The sequence below is a fragment of the Nyctereutes procyonoides genome, unplaced genomic scaffold (genome assembly GCF_905146905.1).
Source record: "Nyctereutes procyonoides isolate TBG_1078 unplaced genomic scaffold, NYPRO_anot_genome, whole genome shotgun sequence".
Taxonomy (NCBI): domain Eukaryota; kingdom Metazoa; phylum Chordata; class Mammalia; order Carnivora; family Canidae; genus Nyctereutes; species Nyctereutes procyonoides.
This window is the reverse complement of record NW_026575042.1, coordinates 32,237,142-32,255,386: the sequence shown is the minus strand read 5'-3', so window position 1 is coordinate 32,255,386 and position 18,245 is coordinate 32,237,142. Positions and strand designations below refer to the sequence as shown.

The 18,245-nt window shown below is 46.4% G+C and overlaps 1 protein-coding gene across 1 annotated transcript in view; it reads right to left on the bottom strand.

Annotated features, from left to right (window-relative positions):
* EPHB1 (EPH receptor B1) overlaps positions 1-18,245 on the bottom strand; it is a 431,779-nt gene that overhangs the window by 74,707 nt on the left and 338,827 nt on the right. The window contains exons 7-9 of the mRNA XM_055321648.1: positions 11,116-11,278; positions 7,383-7,491; positions 6,462-6,526 (exon numbers count right to left, since the gene is read on the bottom strand). Coding sequence (XP_055177623.1) covers positions 6,462-6,526; positions 7,383-7,491; positions 11,116-11,278 — 337 coding nt within the window. The remainder of the gene's footprint in view (positions 1-6,461; positions 6,527-7,382; positions 7,492-11,115; positions 11,279-18,245) is intronic.

Genomic DNA, 18,245 nt, shown 5'->3' with positions numbered 1-18,245 from the left:
TTGTCAGGGAATTTTGCACACGTGCTTTTACACCTTGAATACACAGGTGAGATATGCAAGTGCCTAGAAGTCAGTTGTAAAACTCAGAACGGAAACAGAGCTGGACATCTAAATCCGCAGTTGTGGATTTAGGAGGCATATCGGTGATGGTTGAAGTTGTTGACCTGATAGGCAGTTTCCTGGAGTTAACCTACCAGGAAAGTTTGATGGAAACTAGAAACTATAGTCTGCTCCACCTGATTCTGAAGGCCAACATCGGGGTGATAGGCAGTTGTTTCTTTCAGGAAGGAGCAGAGGTCATGGGTGCCCAGCAAGGGTCTGAGGAAGAATCCAAGAGGGACACCCCCAGGAAGGCAGTGATTCAGTGGAAAAGCAGAGGATCCAAGCAGGATCTCCCTCCCTCCTTGTATTTGGCAGTTTCACCACATTTTAAAGTTTCTTTTTAAAACCACAGTGATTGGGGATCCCTGGGTGGCGCTGCGGTTTGGCGCCTGCCTTTGGCTCAGGGCGCGATCCTGGAGACCCGGGATCGAGTCCCACGTCGGGCTCCCGGTGCATGGAGCCTGTTTCTCCCTCTGCCTGTGTCTCTGCCTCTCTCTCTGTGTGACTATCATAAAAAAAATTAAAAAAAAAATTAAAACCACAGTGATTGCCTCATATGTGTCTCCAAGAGATGGAAAGTAGACCACAGGTTACTTGCTACTGAGGAAGGTACTTTAGGAAAAAGAGATTAACACCTCCTGCTTCTGGCATCAATGACTAGCACAGGCAGCTCTTTCCAGGCAAGGCCCACCGGTTCTGGGCCATCAAAGTGTCGTTGGGAACCCAAAGGCAACAGCCATAGAGTTGCTCATTAAATTTACTCGCCATTTAATAAGCACCCACTGAAAACTCTGCCCCCTTCTGTACCTGGGAGCCCTTTCTCCTTTCCTTATAAGCCCTCATGTATTCATGACCAGTTACTAATGTTCCTGTTACTTCCAGAAGAGGCAATGGGTCCACCTGACCTTCACCCTGGTGCCCAAGGTGATTTCCAGTGGGTTGGCTGCTGGTCCTTTACAGCTCTGAAGTGCATCTACCACCCAGAGTCAGGAAAGCTGGGTGTGGAATCTTAGAGCGAGATGTGTTTCTGGGTCTAATCTAGTCCAATCTCCCACCTGGAGCAGCAGCCCGCTCCACAGCATCCTTTACTGGTTGCTCTCTAGCTTGAGCTTGAATGCTTCCAAGAACAGAGAGCTTACTTCCCCACAAAGCAGTCTGGCTCTGTGGTGGACAGCTCCAGTTTGGGTGGGGGGGCAGGGGGGTTCTATACTGAATCCAATGTCTGTCTACTCTGCTCTTTGACTAGATGGTTCCATTTAACCTCATGAAACATGGCAGCACCATCTCCTTTCCTTTGCCATAAAAGCATCATGCTTGATCCCTGCCTGTGTTTCTCCAGTGCCGAACGGGTATTTCCAAGACTCTAAGGTAAGAGACCAAGAGTTGGCACTTTCCACAGGCAGGCTGTTTGTCAATAATGCTCTTCTTGAAATGGGGTCCTCAGAACCAAGGACATCACTGGAGGTGTGTTCTTACTAGCACAGAGGGCAGCGTGTCTGTGTATCATCTCCTCTGATTCAGGAACTGGAGTCAGACTGATGTGAGTTTAAATCCTTGTTTTGCAAATCATTGATTCCAAGATTCTGGACAGGTTATCTATCCCCTCTGAGGCTGTTTTTTTTTTTTTTCACATGCAAAATCTACCTCATGGGACAGTTATGAGAATTAAATGAGTGAATAGAGGTAAAGTGTTTAACACAGTAAGTACTCAAAACTGGACATTATTTTTACTCTTGTTTTGCATCAGTAACAGTGCTTGGCTTTTCACTCTGCTATATATCACTTATATCAAGCATGTGGTAAACTAAATACCTACACATTTTCACACAAACGAATAGCAAGTCAGGTCTCCTCCTTTCTGTGTTGCTTTATTTTAGTTTTAACCTAAACACTAGATTCTAGATTTATCCCTCTAACATTTCATGTTGCAGATTTCAAATTAGCATTCAAAGCTGTTGGATAGTTCTGAATTTTGATTGTTTTATATGGTGTTAGTTATGCTCTCCAACTGTTACCTACGAACTTGATAAGCATCCCTAGGCTTGCTTGCACCTGACTCATGAATTTAAAAAAACAATCAAATGAACAAGAGATTGAATCGGACATGGACTAGAATAAAGCTAGTGACTTCCTTCTTGGCTGACAGAGTCACTAACCTACTTTCATCGGGTATGAAGACAAGCTCTGTGCTTACTTTACACCACTTTCCCTAAGAGATCATCAAATATTTTTGCCAAAATAAAAATTCACTATATCTTCAAATTCCTCTTGAAATTACTAAAGATATAACCCTAGTAAATGAGATGAGCTCTTCATTCTTTTTTCTCAAGAAGCCACTGTGGTTCCCAATGATCACTGAATTCAGTTGTAAATGCCCAGTACCCACGTGCTTTGGTCTCTACAAGCATTTGGCCCGGATCAAGCTCACACTCCTGTTCTGTAATCTCAGTGCTCTGTCCTCTTGCCCTAGGTGGAAATTAGAGCTTTTGCCAGTCCTTGGGCACATGTCCTATTTGTTTTTGCTTTTCTCGAGGCTTAAGAATAAATGTGTCATTGTATCTGCAGTTGCCTGCAACACGGAGGTGGTTGTGGTAGGGTTGCTTTCTGAAAGCCTTTGACCTCTTACCAAGCTCTTTTCTTCCTCTCTCCCCACCCCTCCCCACTTCACCCAACTCAGAAATCAGTGAGGCATCAGGTGTGTAGTTACATAAGCCCCATAAATACCCAGTAGCATTTCCCAAATGCAGAATTGACTAGAACTTTTCTAAGATAGATTCCCAAGCCTACCCTGGCCTACCTGGATCATCCTGTCCAGGCAATTTTTAGTCAGCCAGCAAGCACCTTCTGAGATCTGGCTCACAGAAATCATGAGAACACACCATCTGTCTGCCTCTCCTTGGACACGGGAAAACCACGGTCCCACCCACCTTGAACATGAACCACAGGCTTGCAGGCTCTTCATCCAAGCATCCAGCATCACATCCAGCAGATCCTCTTCCCAACTTGCCTTTCCTCTAATCTCTCTCACCCAAATTCAGCCTCCCCTTTCTGTGCTTATTCACGTGCTCCAAGCTCAGCGGAGGGGGCATAACTCAGTGCCCCAGCAAGCACACTGTTCTCAAACTGAACATCTTTTCCATGTCTGGATGGGCTAGAGAAGGTATTCCATCTGGAAAGATTTCTGTTATTTCTCCTTCAGCTTTTGTATCAGCTTGAAAGGACGGTCTGGGAGTGCAGGGACCACCGGGCTTCTCTATGGTACCCCAGTCCCTGCCCACGGGGAAGAGAGATGGGGCTGCTGTGGGTTTCCCATTACTTCCCAGGCAGGAAGTCCTCAGACTGCAGTTGCTGGCCATGTGTATGCAGACACACTCAGATTAGACATAACTGACCTTTCCGCCTTCTAAAGTGGGACCCAGGGTTAGAGAACTGATAAACCACCAACCAGGACCCCAGGATTAGTCCTTACCCTATCCTCACCAGCTCCTGATCACCTGGCACCTTGAGTCTCTGCAATATGGTAAGAGAGAGAATGGACTCTGTAGCCAGACTTAGATAGTGTGCCATCTACCTCTGCCACCTAGGAGCCCTATGACTCCTGCCCTATTAATGCCTGCCTCTTAAGTGGTTGTCAGGGTTGGATGAGTCAAAGTGAGCTACCAGAAGAAAGTTCCCAATTCATGGCACAGAGTAGGCTTTCTATAACTAAATATTCCTACTCCTTCCCCGTCTTGGGCCAGACACGTCCTCCATCAGAGCCAGCAGTTTTCTCTTCTGTTACAAGTGTGCTGAGCCTTCCCCCAGCTCTAAAAGCCTCTCAACTGTGATTCTCCAACAGTAAGAGCTTTGGTCAGAGTGATGGATGTGCTTGGGAGAAAAAGCACTAATGCAGTTCAATGCATGAGACCAGGAGTTTAGGGAACTGGGTTGCAAAGAGGAGCCAGAACTGTTATGGACAGGGGTAAGGGCACTTATAAAAGGGGAGCTGAATTAAAAAGAAGACAGCCTTCTAAAGCAGCCAAGGGAGTGAACTCTGTGTGGCACAGTGTCCAGTCTGAGGGGTAGGGATGCGACTGTGCAGCTTATCATGGATGGCACCGTGGACTCAGCTGTCCACATTGGCTGCAGCAGGACACCATTACTGCAGACTGGGGATTGGTTTCTCTGTGCACCCTAACAACCATGGACACCTCCTTCTGTTGGCCTTAGGGATAGCAGAGTTCCCCAGAAGGGGCTCGGGTGTTGTGGAAGCATATCTCTGTGCACGTGGGTGCCACGTGGTGGGCCCGCAGAGCGGCACCCCTCCAGAGCAGGAGGATGGCCAGATCTCAGGGTGAAGCGGTCCAAAGGACATCAAGCTGCACCTGGACTGGATTCTTGATGCCTGCTGTACCCTGCCCAAGAAGTGACAAGGCTTAGCTTGCCTGCCATTTGATAAGGGGAGCTCCTTCTTAGGGCACCCCATTCTCACCCAGGGGCATCTCTAGTCTCCAAAATGGCATTTCTCCTCTTGAAAACAATTTTGCATCCTCTGCATTCCAGCTGACATGGCCATCTCAAATGTTTCGTCAAAAGAGGTCACCCAGATGCCACATCTGAAATGGACTTCACCATGGGTCTTCATATGGCCAGGTGTCAGCCCTAAGTAGGGGGTGGGTAGGGGCAATGTCCGAGTCCTGAAGCAGAGGCAGGGAAGCAGGCGGATGGAGAAAACCCTTCAGGTAATTCAGATGCTCAGTGGAGGGGGAATCTTCACTTGAGAATCAGAGAAAAATCAGTCTTTATTTTTTAGTTGGGGAAGTTAAGGCACTGCCTGGAAGGGCAAATGCACAGGTTAAAATAAGTTAAACACATCTGTAGATTTTGCAGAAAGGCACAGAGTCAGGACACAGGAAAAGAGAAGGAACACAGTAAGGTTTCCCCTGTGAAACCAGTTACAACTGGTTAAAATGAAGGCCCAGGGGGGCCTGGACAGGCAAAGCAAGAAAAGTAAATGGGACTCAGTGTTGCAGGAACTCTGCCTGTAGCCCTAGAAGGGGTCCATTCTCCCAATCCCCCAGCCTGTTTGTGCTGCTGATTGGAGGCTGCCCCAGACCCCTGGTAGGGCGTGTCAGGGCATCTGAGCCCACACTGAGCCCCCACCTCCTTCCCAGTAATAACTGCCTGTAACAGCAGCCAGCCACCAGGGGCTCCATCCTCTACAAAGCCTTGGCAGTTTCTTGGTCTTGGGTTGAAAGCCCCCAGAGAGCAAAGCCATTTCTACAGTGACCTTGGTACAGTCCCAGCCAGCGCTGGCCATGCTACAACACTAGCTACCTGAGGTGGAGCTGCTGGGTGAAGGTCCTGGCCTCACTTTCCTGCCTTGGGGAACCTTGGAGAAGGGAGGATTTGGGTCCAAGAGAAATTTTGCCTTTGAGTCCATTTTCACTCCAGGAACTACCCACTGAAGGCATGCTGAGGGTTTGTGTGTGTCCAGGAGGTCTGTTTTTCATGCTTACTGCTGAGTGAACAGGAAGAAAGGGGCTGGCATTGCACCGGGGGATTTAGGTGAGAAGAGGTTTACAGAAGAAGCCTGCGACAAGCATAGCGCAAGGTGCTGGCACAGATTTCTGAGGGCATCAGCGGAATTCAAAAGGAGTTACTTAGAAAGAGAACATGTCCCAAGGATCTAAGCTTTCTGGAAGTGGGGAGGTGGCCCAACTGACCTAGGGGGACTTTTTACAGATCCTGCCATGTAATGACACAGATAGAAGAATAATTCTGACATAGGACTTTACATTGTACATTGGTAAGGAGAAATTTTAGCCATAAAACTATTACATATAGGTTTTTTAAAAAGAGATGGGTAGGATAATGAGTGAGAAAACTTTTCAAGGTACTGCTTAAAAGAAAACACTTGGGAGATATCCCAACACTCTGGCCTCTTGGGCTCTGCTATCTTTTTAATTCCCTACATTCATGTTCTCTGGCTTATCTGTGAATTTGGTTAACACATTCCCCAGCCGCTCAATTGGATAAGATAAGGCAAAAGATGTTAATAGAGAACCCTCCATCTTTTCCCACTGAGTCTGATTTCAGGATTCATTGACTTGCTAAAACCCAATCTTTCCCCTGCATTCTGTGTCCTATATGGGCTTATCAATGTGGAAGATAATCTACTCGCCAGGCGCCCAAAGAGTGCCCACAATGGGCAGACTTCAGAGAGGCAGGTAGCCCGTGGCCCATGGGAACCTGCAGAGAGAAGCCACTGCTGGAGCACCGGGGGCTGGAAGGGGTTCTGTCGTCAGGACCAGCCAGCCCGGCTATAAGGAGCACTCCAAGTACTCACCTACTCCGCCAGGTGTGTGCTTTCTACTCACCTCGGCCGGTGCTGTAATGCTGGAGCTTATCGCTGTACACGGCCTCTTTGCTGTAAGCTCGTTTCCTGCGGATGCAAGCAAGAGGAGCTCTTTCAGCTGGGGTGCAAGCTCACTGCTCTGCTCCAGGGATGTCCACCCAGCTCCCCTGTCCTGATGGGGACCCACTCAGGCATCTCCTGGGGCTGGGAACTGGGCAGCTCTCACATTAACATTTAGCTCCTGGCCTGCTTCCTGGCTTGACCACCACTGTGGGCAGCCGGGTCTGCTTTCAAGTCAAGGTCTTTCAGAGGCCAGGCAGGGCCGTAGGTCTCCATCAGGGTTGTAGGCAGAGACACTGAGGACACCTGTCAGCATGCTGGCTGCACCGTGGAACAGCTCTGGAGAAGCCAACTACACTGCTTTCTGCAGCAGAATCTGGGCTAACCCCCAAAGGCAGTAGCAACAGTATTAAAAATTCACAAGGCCTCAGGGCCTGCCCTTCTGCAGAACTTGGAGTTCCTGTCTTCCTCGGAGGCTCCCCTCCTACCCACCTGTCTTGGGCCCTCTGCCGAGGACCTTGGCTCTCTAACCAGAGGATGGGCTGTGGTATAGGCTATTATGCACCAGTGGATCAAATGCAATTTGAGAACTGTCACTCTGATAGTGAGGGGAATAAAATGAAATTGGAAGATGGATGCTGTTTACTCATAGCCTTGCCCAACTCTTACGGGGGATTTTATCTTAGGCACAGAGAAAATACATAATCTGGCAAATTCTAGGCTGCCCACAGATTGAGACAGGGGGGATGACCGTGAGCTTGGCAGCACATCTGTGAATAGTTAGGCCCCATTTACTGTGTGTGGCCTGGGAGGAGCTGATAGGAGCTTCTTGGACCTGGGGCAGTGGGAGAGCAAGTGCTGGGAGTGGAAGTGGAAGGCCTACCTGCTACAGACGATGGAGATGGCCACCAATGACACTACAAACACCACCCCGGCTGCTGCCGAGCCAGCAATCAGGGGCAGCTGCTCCCGCAGCTCGGACTTGTAGTCATCTAGGTGAGAAAGAGCCATTAGAGTCCTTCCTATGTGCCCTTTGCATACTGCTGGGACTCAATGCATGACACCAAAGACACTATAAATGAATATATATGTATATGTGGAGTATGGCTTCTATGCTACAGAGCCAGAAGCCCAACTAAAACAAAGAGGGAGCTTCAAATCAAAAATAAAAAAAAAAAAAAACAACTAAAGCCAAATGACAGCAACAATAAAAATGAAACAGCAGCGACAGAGAAAAGCTCAGAATTAAATGCTGATGACATCTGTCCCCACGGCAGAGGTGACTCCATATTATAGCCCCTCATTTCGAAGGTCTTTCAAAGGACTGTCAGTCATGCTAAGGATGATCTAAGAGGGAAGACTGAAAACCACTGTGGAAGTATCTCCTGAAACACAAAGGTATTGAAACCCAGCAGAGTGCACAGATTTCACCAGGCAGATATTTACCGAGTCTCTACGGCTGGGCAGCCCTGTGCCAGGTGCTGCGGGGGATGAAGAAACAGTGGGGAAATGGCCACTGGGACAGGATTGAGGCCTCTGCCAAGGTTAAGACCAAGCTGTGTGATGCAGGAGGGCGGGAAGCCCCTGAGTCACAGAGGACACCAGAGCTCGCCCAAAGTCTGGTTTTTCTGTGTGTGTGTGTGTGAGCCCTGTGCTCTTGGACAAAGAACGAAGTCTTTAGTCCATCTGACTCTCAGACTCCTTTCTGCTAAAAAAAAAAAAAAAAAAAAAAAGCAATAACAAAGTAATCAAATTATTGTGGGGCACATTTCATAGTGTCTGTACTGTCAGGGGGACCCCAAATATTGACACTCTTCCTTAATCCACAGAAACAACTTGGCCCGGCTGGCACAATAATAATTATGGTTATTCTTTCACCTGGTGTTCAGGACTGAGGCATATAGAGGTCAAGCTTTATATGTTCTATTACAGTAAGGGTTGCCAAATACAGTAAATAAAAATACAGCTGGCCAGTTAAGTTTGAATCTTAGATAAACAATGAATAATCTTTTAGTATAAGTATGCCCCCAAACATTGCACGGGAGATACTTGGACTAAAATGTTGTTGGCTTTATCTGAAATTCAAATTTATTTGGCTGTCCTCTATTTGGCCACCCTAAAGGCAATAAATAGCTCTTGAAGTGAAGTTTCCCATGTCCTGCATCAGAATCACCCAAGCCCAATGATTAAACAGGACTATTTCCAGGCCCCTCCTCAGATCTACTGAGTCAGAACCTCTGAGCAAAGAACCTCTGCATGTTTACCAAGTACTCCAGGTCATTCTCATGCTCCTCAAAGTTTAAGAACCACTCTTCAACTCTGTGGGTGAAGAAAGTGACTTCCAAAGACAAGGATGTTATTCTCGAAGCCAACCACTCCACAGACATCGATTTAAAGATGGAAGGTTTCCCTCAGCTGAGAGCTTTCTATAACATGTATGTTAAGAAAAAAAAAAAAAAAAGACTTTGGCAAAAAAAAAAAATAACTCAAGGAACCACAGCAAAGAGTCCACAAAAACATCTTTATAACTTAAAAACTTCATAAAGCAATATGACCTCCAGTCTTTAAAATTGATTTCTAGAGAGTGAGAAGCTTCAAGAACCAACACCCTTATCTTCAGAAGTGTCTTCTTCCGCTCGCAGAGTAGAAGGATGATTCTCAAACTCCGGGGAGCGTAAGAATCACCTGGACTGTTTGATAAATATATAGATACCATACTTTATGGATGGGTTAAAACAACAGCAGCTAAGACCAATGTAGGCACACTATAGCTAACAGCAGCTCAGGACCAGGGTGGCTCTGTGCTATGTGGTGGTCACCTGCCCAAGGCGTGGTCTTTGACTCTGGGTAGAATCCCACAGGTCCTCCTTGCTCCACTGACCCTTCCACTAGTCAACCTTCAGATTCACCTTTGTGCTGAAGACAAGGCCCAAAGCCTCAGTGAGTATAATTATTACCTATGTGTGAACCTCAGTCATTAAAATAAATACTCCTGAATTTGGCCACTTACCAAAACTCTCTTACATCTAGTCCCTCTTGGGTTTATAAAACTTGACTGCCAAATGTAAAAGGAATAGTCTTCTTGGGGGAAATTTGTTACTTCTTGATTTGTCTAGCAGAATTGCCAAGAGACCAGTGCTCAGAGCATTCTGAGTTTTGGGTTTTTAATCCTGTGTACTTCCTGATGCCTAAGTGCCCATAAATCCAGATAGTAAGTGAAGTGCAAAGAGGGGACAGGAGACAGCTGCGTTCTTTTCATACCAGCAGCATTATTAATCTGAATAAACTGGCTTGCCTTTCCACCCCATCTAACAATCCTCAAAATAATTGTGAAGATTCACCTAAAAAAATTCAAAATAGGTTGCAAACTCCAATCCTACAGGGGTCAGACAGCTCGCATGCAAGCATCTGGGTACAAATCACTGAGAAGGGGCAGGCATCCCACAGGGGCAGCCACGTATTAGCTCAGGGGAAGAGCCCTCACACCAGAATGCCCACCAGCATTGGCTTCTTTGCAATTTTTCACAAGAAAACGCACATTATGGTTTTCACATGAGATCATCTAATTTTTAAAATATTTGGGGTGATTTTTAAAATTGTTAAAAAATTATTATGTGAGTCAGCATAAAACCCCGAGTCCTATCACGTGCCTCGTCAGAGAGTATGGGCCTAAAATAAAATGTTCTGTAAAAGCTGACTGTTTTGCACATAATGCAAGTAATAAGTGAAAAATTAAAGGCTTTCGGTTGAGGAGGTTGAGAATAGACTGGTGTTTGGAAAACTATCAGGCAAGAGCTCACAAATGAATAAATAAAAGAGGTAGATAGTCAGCCCATAAACAAAAGCATGCACCATGGTAAGTGGCTGGCTAAGGGAAAAGAGTGAGTGAACATACAGGCAGGTACCCCATGCTCAATGCTCAGGCTGCAGGGAAATCAGATTTTCATCACCATTCATAGAGGTCGTTCTTGGAGGACTGACTGGGAGAGATCGTTATAATAGGGAACTAGCAAAGCCCAAAGGTGGAAGTATTTGGGGTGACAGGCTTACTGACTTCGGGGATGGCTTGGAAGGTAGCCTCTGTTACCTCTGATGACACATGCACAGAACCTACTAGAGTCACATGTGAAGCTGCTTCAAATAAGCTGAGATACTGGGTACAAGGGACTGCTGCACCTCAAATTTTGCTCCTGTGTTTCCTTCCTGGAGACCTTGGCTCATGCCATTAGGCTGTGAACTCAGCTCCCTGTCCCCCAGTAGAGAGGGGGTGAAGTGCGAGTGAAGGGAAAATAGTGGAGGCACCCAGGTCCTGATCCAGAGGCAAGAGGGCACATGACCCCTGAGGTATGTGTGGGTCTCACTGCAGTGACCTCCCTGCATGTGGTGCAGAGACCCTTCGAAGGCAAACCTATGAGATGTTAGGAGAGAAACGGGCCAGACTTCAGACGGATGCCCTGCCTTATGAATCACACAAATGTACACAGCCCCACTGGAGGTAAGGGAATGGCACTGGAATCCAGGAAAGGTTGGCATTTGGGCTGCGAGGGTAGCTTCTCGGGGCTTCTTTCCCTCCCCCAAGTGCTGGCCTAGTACCAGTTCACTGGCCCGCCTCTTACCATCCGTCAGTGTCTGGAAGCACATCTTGCCACTGAACTTGCCATAGCCGGCCACAGTGCGGGCACGCACTTGGACCACGTACACCATGCCTGGCCGTAGGCCATCGATCCGCGCTGTATTGGTCTGGCTCCTGGCCATGGAGGAGTTGAACTCATTGTGCTCCTGAAAAAGAGCAAGAACAGTGTGCAGCCTGCTCCTGAGTGCTGCATCCCTACCTGCTCCTCCCTGGAGCACCCGGGCCCCACCAGTTAGAAGCCGTCATCAGCCCCAGACCCTCCCTCTGAATGGGGGATGGTCTGGCCTGGACCAAGGGAATGAAAAGAATCAGCTCTGTGTCATGAGGTGGCGGTGTTCTAAAAAGAAGGCTCTGAGCAAATGGCTGGGCTCTCAGGGAGGCTCACTGTCATTCCTAGCTCCTTCCCCACCACAGGGTTCATTGCTAGAATAACAGAGCACGTGCAGCTTTGCAAAATCCTGTCAGGTCTCTGAGGTCAGTGGAAGCAAACTGGACAACATTTGCCCTTTGTCTTGCTCCTCCTGAGGCCTCCTCTTTTCTCTCCTCACTCCTCATCACGGCTGTTCTAGATCACCCCTTAAGCTTCCTCAAGTCCTAGTCCTTAGCTGAGTGACCTAGTGTCCACTCTGCTGCAGAGCCAGAGGCCTGCTACTACTACTTGACTTACCTGCTCTGCCTTCGCTTTGGCCTGTCTAGGTTGTCACCTCCAGTTCCCTCTCCACCAGCATTTGGGGGGTATATCCCTAATCCCTGGAGAGCAAGCCCTGTCCCTTCTCACCTATTCAAGGGGTCAGCTCCCTCCCCCTGTCACTCTCTCCAGACCCTTCCACCCTGTCTCCCACAGTCCCTGTTATCGACACATGACTGTCCTCTGGCATGCACAGATTTTGCTCATGTTTCTCATCCTTCTGACTCCTCTACCTTTGGTGGGTGCCCTTCAAGGGTGCTTTCTCTTTGCTGCTGATTGTTTTGCTGAAAACTTTGGGTTGTGCCTAGACTTTTGTAGACTCCCATTTTTTCTGCTACTCCCCCTCACTAAATCATCTAAACTTATTTTCTTAAAAAAAAAAGAAAAAGAAAAACTATTACCAGATAAAAACAAAACTCCTAAATCTAGGTTTATAGGCCCTGCAGAATGAAGTAATTCTAATTTCACATCCCCCAAAGAGCCTCCTCACTGTTCCTCTAGGAACCATACCCCCAGCCCCAGGGCCTTTGCTTAGTCTGCTTTCTCAGTAGTCTAAAATTCTTCTCTCCAGTATTCCTCTGCATCCTGCAGATTCCCTATGCCCACACTTCTAAGGCCTCCTCTTCCAGGAAGGCTTCCCATGGATTCTCTTCATTGCTCTCCTTTGTCATTACACACCAGCCGGGGCTCTGATCATTTGCATGCGCACATCTGAGAAATTATGGGTTATCTCCAAGTGTGCAGGGACAAAAGTTTTGAGTCTGGGCCTGTCCCTGTCCGGACCATCAATCTTGGAGCAAAATGGGGATGTTGGTGAAAATGGAGAGCTTGGGTCACTGAGAGGGAAGCCCTTAAGTCCAATGTGCAGATCTGAGGTTCTGTGATGAGTTCTAGGCACAATGGTTTGAAAAGTATGGTGACACGTGAGGGGAAAACTGCTGGCAAGACGTGTAAACCACATCCTCAGACAAGCAACAAAAGTTTGGGGAGTTGAGCCAGGACAAAAGAATACAGTGGAATATTTTTTTTTAAATGCCATTGTTTTAAAACATGTAAATGTCTCAAAGGTGACCTGATGTGTATTTACTCAATCATGTGGCCAGGTAGCCACATTTATGACACACTATCATGTGCTGGGTGCTACACAGGGGCTGCAGGGACCAAGACATGGCTCCTCTGCTTGGGGACACAAAATCTTGTGGGACTGACCAGCAAATGAACAGACGCTGACAGCAGTGTTGACAGAGTGACTTGTCAGAAGACAGCTTAAGGGGCCATGGGGGAACAGCAGAAGGTTCCCCCAACTCAGGCTGATAAGGAGATTGGGAGGGTGACATGAGTTGAGTCATGACAGGTGAAAGAAACTGGCCACGTAGAGAAAGGTGAAGAGTGAGAACTGACTAGAACATGTGAAAGCAAGGCCAAAAGAGATTCAGGAGCCTGCAAGCAATTGGGCCTATCTGGAGTGTGGCGACACATGGGGTGGTGACAAATGCTTAGGAAGCAGTTTAAAGGACCACAGGCTGGAGGCCAGTTTGAATAGACAGTTGAAGGTTACATGCCCGTCCTCATGGAGGGGCTATCCACCGGCTTCCAGCAACGACTGCGGGGGAAGGACTGCCCATCCATTATTTGATATATTTAAAAAGAATATGATATATATTTCAGAAATCCAGCAGAAAGACAGTTGGCCACTACAGAAGCAATATCATCCAGAACTTTGGTCATTACTATCTTGACACACTGGAGATCTGAGACCAAAACTATAAAAATCACCTCATCACCTTGCAAATTAGGATAAAATCCTACTGCTACAAAATCTGGATAGCAAGTAGCTGTCTGGATTCTCCGGTTTTACCGGAATCTGTAGAATTAGGCACTGCTTGAAAGAAGTAAAACATTGACCTGGCAGCTCTTTTACTGAAAACTGCCTTTTGGTATTTGGATTGTGAGGACAAAAACATTAACCCATAATCACTTTATAACCCACATATTCGGGATCCCTGGGTGGCGCAGCGGTTTGGCGCCTGCCTTTGGCCCAGGGCGCGATCCTGGAGACCCGGGATCGAATCCCACGTCGGGCTCCCGGTGCATGGAGCCTGCTTCTCCCTCTGCCTGTGTCTCTGTCTCTCTCTCTCTCTCTCTCTCTCTGTGTGTGACTATCATAAATAAATAAAAACTTTAAAAAAAAAAAAAGACATTAAAAAAAAAAATAACCCACATATTCTTTAAGAAGTTCAGTGATTAAAATGAGTATTAGTCGTTGTTCCCTTCAAAACCATTAATCAACTTCAGACAAATGAGTGAGAGTGAAGAGCACGGTTTCTTGCTTTTCTTTCTTTCTTTCTTTTTTCTTTCTCTCTTTCTCTCTTTCTTTCTTTCTTTCTTTCTTTCTTTCTTTCTTTCTTTCTTTCTTTCTTTCTTTCTTTGTCTCATGATTGATTTTATAAGCATGTGAGAGGTACAAGACTGTAGCTGTTGAGGGCAGAGACCATGGCTCCCATCCCCAACATGTAGCACAGGGCTGGCACCAAACCGCCTGGTTGCTCCGCGATTCAGTGCTAAATGAATGAATAAACACCACACTTCAGACCAGTCATTTGAACCAATCGATCGAGCACAAGATATTGCCAAGGCCTGAAAGAGTTTCTAGGAGAAAATGATCCTAAAATTTGAAGGGTAGAAATTCCCAAGGCCTAAACCAGCCCATTCTGGCCCAGACAGTTATTATGAAGAGCTAGTAAACGTCTAAACGCTTAATCATTACGACAGCTGAGAGCAGATGTAGATGCTCCTCCCATGGTTTGCCTACAAGCGCTGACACCAGGAGTGAAAAGTGCTACAAGACAGTAAACAAGAGAGAATGATGAATGGAAGCATATTAAAATGGGAAGGAGATGAACATAGAGAGGCTTTGGGAGTGTCATCAGCTCGATGGCATCTGAGCTCTCTATTAATGAGCTGTTGGAGGAGGCGAAAGCCTCATTGATTCTATTCATAAGACCTGAAATGGAAAGGTGTTCTAAGCACAAATTGAGAGAGTGATGTGAGGTAGGGGATCCAGGGAGAGTTTTCAGGGGTTAGAAAACCATGGTCCATGGCCAGTTACCGTTTTTTGTAAATAAAGTTTTATTGGAACCCAGTCATGCCCACCTTCTGATATATTGTGTATGGCTGTTTTTCTTCTATAAAGGCAAGTTGAGTAGTCGGGACAGAGACTATATGGCCACAAACTTAAATATTTCCTGTCTGGTCTCTTACAGAAAAACTCTGCTGACTCCAGGCTTAGAAGAAGTGGCACACAATGGAGGAATAGTGCTTTTGATTCTTTGGATTGAATCCAGGATATCTTCCTGGAGTTCTACTGTGTTTGCATCTTCTAAAGACAGGATTCGCTGGCCTTGTGGAGCAGACAGGCGGATCATTCTGCTTATAAGCATTTGGATTTAAAAATGAAGATGCACTCTCTTATTTCAGAGGCCCCATTAATTTTGAGATCCTCAGCATGGGCATGATTGTAATCCAGTTGCACATTGAGCTCAGAAGATTGCGCCACTAAAATATAGTAAAAATGTCCATACTTCTGGTCCTTTGTGGTCATGGGTAAGTCATTTGACCTTTCTGTGACTTAGTGCCATCATCTATAAATTGGTTATACCAGGCTTTCAAGTATCTTTCATTTCTTTTAAGGATCAGAGCTAATGTATCTGTGAATATCTGCCACATAATAGATACTCAATATATGATGAATTATTATCATTGTGGTTATTTCAAAATACCCTCATAGGGTAATGTCTTTTTCTTTATTTTTATTAGGAATGGTCCAGGCAATGTAACAGACCTTACAGTCAAGCACTTTATAAGTGAAGTGTAGAGCTGCATAGTAACATACTGAACGGTAATCATGCTTGGGCAAAGAATCTTCTGTGTTCCCAAGGAAAGCATTCTATCCTCTGGAGTGAGGACAATAATATGCTTCACTGAGGTGTGGAAGCTGCCTCGGGCATTGAGCTGCTGTGCATGTGTGTCTGTTAATAATTAGTATAAATTACTGAGGAGTAGGGACGTGGTCTGAAATGGGGGGATAAGCTTCCTTCATAGCATCAGAAGTTAAAGTTAATTACAGTGTTTCAAAGGAGGAGGTCTTCATATAAAGGGAAAAGTAGCAGAGGAGCTGGGGTGTGGACTGGGGAGCAAGGAGTCCAGGGACATAGGCAGGAGTCTGTCCCAAAGCCCACCCTGGGGGCTGGGGTGGATGCCCTCTGCCCGGCAGATGAAGTAGAAAGCAGGTGGCTCCCATATACTTAGCCCCTCTCCAGCCCTGTCACTTGCTGTAGGTTAAGAACCCAGGCTGTAGACTCACTTCCTAGCTGCGTGGTTGTGGGCAAGTTTTGTTTTGTTTTGAACTTCGTACATTGGTTCCTTGCGCCACAGCTATGATATGAATATTTACCAGGCTGGGTAGTGAGGAGAAAAATAGAAAATATTTTTAAAGCTCCTGGCACCCAGTAGGGGCATATGAGGGAAAAATTACTATTATTTTCCTGAGATGAGCTTCTAAGGCTCAAGTTCAAGTGTATGGGGGAAGTGGCTCCATTGGAATCTTATTGGTGATTCCGATATTGCATCATATACTGGCCACAGGTGATACTCTACTGAACTCTCAGGTCAACTTGGATGATGAAATGAGACTGTGTGGACAATCGTTTGACACATATGGTCCAAAATGTGGTAGAAAGCCAACATTTACAGTACTAGCTGATAAAAAATATCCCACAAACAAGGACCCCAAATTCAAAGCTTACTGGATATAATGGTTGCTTATAAATCCAGATGGTTTAAATAACCCCCAATTCATTGAATTATCTGAATCTACAAAGCCCAATGTTCTCTAGATAGAGTAGAATGCTCCCTAATCCTCACCTTGCTTCTAGGTTCGGCTATAAGGGCCAAAGAGTGTACCCCCTTACAGGCTGGATTGCTGATCCATCTGGCCCTCCACTTTCAGGGGGGTAAACTGTTCGCATTTTATAAGTGTGAAAACTGACCTAGAGTGGCTAAGTAATTTGACCATGGCCACATGGCTGGTTAGCTACAGAGGGCACTGGAAACTAGGGCCCTCCTTCCCAAGGTGGTCACGTTCAACATGCTCACTCTTCAACATTACCTCCACGCTGGAGGGATGGAGGGCTCCATCCCTGATGCTCTTCCTATTTCCACTGCCCCACTGGATGATTCCACAGGCTCAGGACCTTCATAGCATTTATAGACTGACAACTCCCAGATGGACTTATCCAACCTGGTCCTCTTTCCCGAACTCCAGACATGGACATCTAGCTGCCTGTTCTATTTGGCCATCTCAGAAGTGTTTTAGACATCGAGCTGAGCTTCTGTCCCTTCCCTTACCCCAAGTAAGCTCTAGCACAGCAAGCCTCCTACTAAGTCAATGATGGCTAGGGACATTCTCCTATTGGGCCAGGACCAAACCCTCCCACATCTGAGGTCCAACCTGCTAGAAATCCTGCTGCTCTGTCTTTAGTTTCTGTATCTAGAATTTACTGTCTTCCTGGCCCTCTCCCATTCCCATCAAGCCACCATCATTCTCATTCTATTGTAATCTAGTAGGCCTGTTTTTAATGGAACAGCTGAATGATCCTCTAAAAATGTAAGTCAGATTTTGTCTCTCCTCTGCTCCTAACCCTGCTACAGATCTTTGTCTCACTCAATGGGAAAGCTGCAGTTCTAAGGTCCAGCATGATCACCTCTCCTGGTTACCTCTCTCACCTGTCTACTACTTTCCCATTGCTCGTACCCCTCCGGTCATGCTGGTCTTTTTCCGGCTCCTAGAGTCACCAGTCATGACCTTGCCTCCGGGCCTTTGCACAGGCAGTTGCCTCTCTCTCTCCTGCTTCACAATAACCTCACTTCTTTCAAGTCTTTACTTGGAACCTACCTACTCCAAGAGGCTTACCTTTACCATTCTATTTAATTCTGCGACCTGCTCCTCGCCCAAACCTGACCCTCCTGATCCCATTTACCTTGCTCTGCTTTTTCTGTTTCCCTTTGCATTATTCATTTTCTAACATACTATATGACCTCCCTATTTATTATGTTCATTTTCTGTCTCCTTCTGTTAGAAAGTAAGGCCCATGAGGGCAGGAATCTTTGTTTAGATCATTAATTTATCCTAGACTAGCACCTGCCAAATAGCAGGCACTCAATAAATACTTGCTGAACAAATCAATGAATCTGGTGTTTTTACAAAAAATGTGTTGGGTCAGTATTTTCCTGGGATTTGGCAAATGCTATAGTTTAACATGTACTTCCCCCACAGAGACCAAGGAAATCAACCCCACAGGGCACCTTCTCCCTTCTCTTGGCAGCAAGTGCCCTGCTGCCGGCCCCAGGAACAGTTGCTAAAGAAC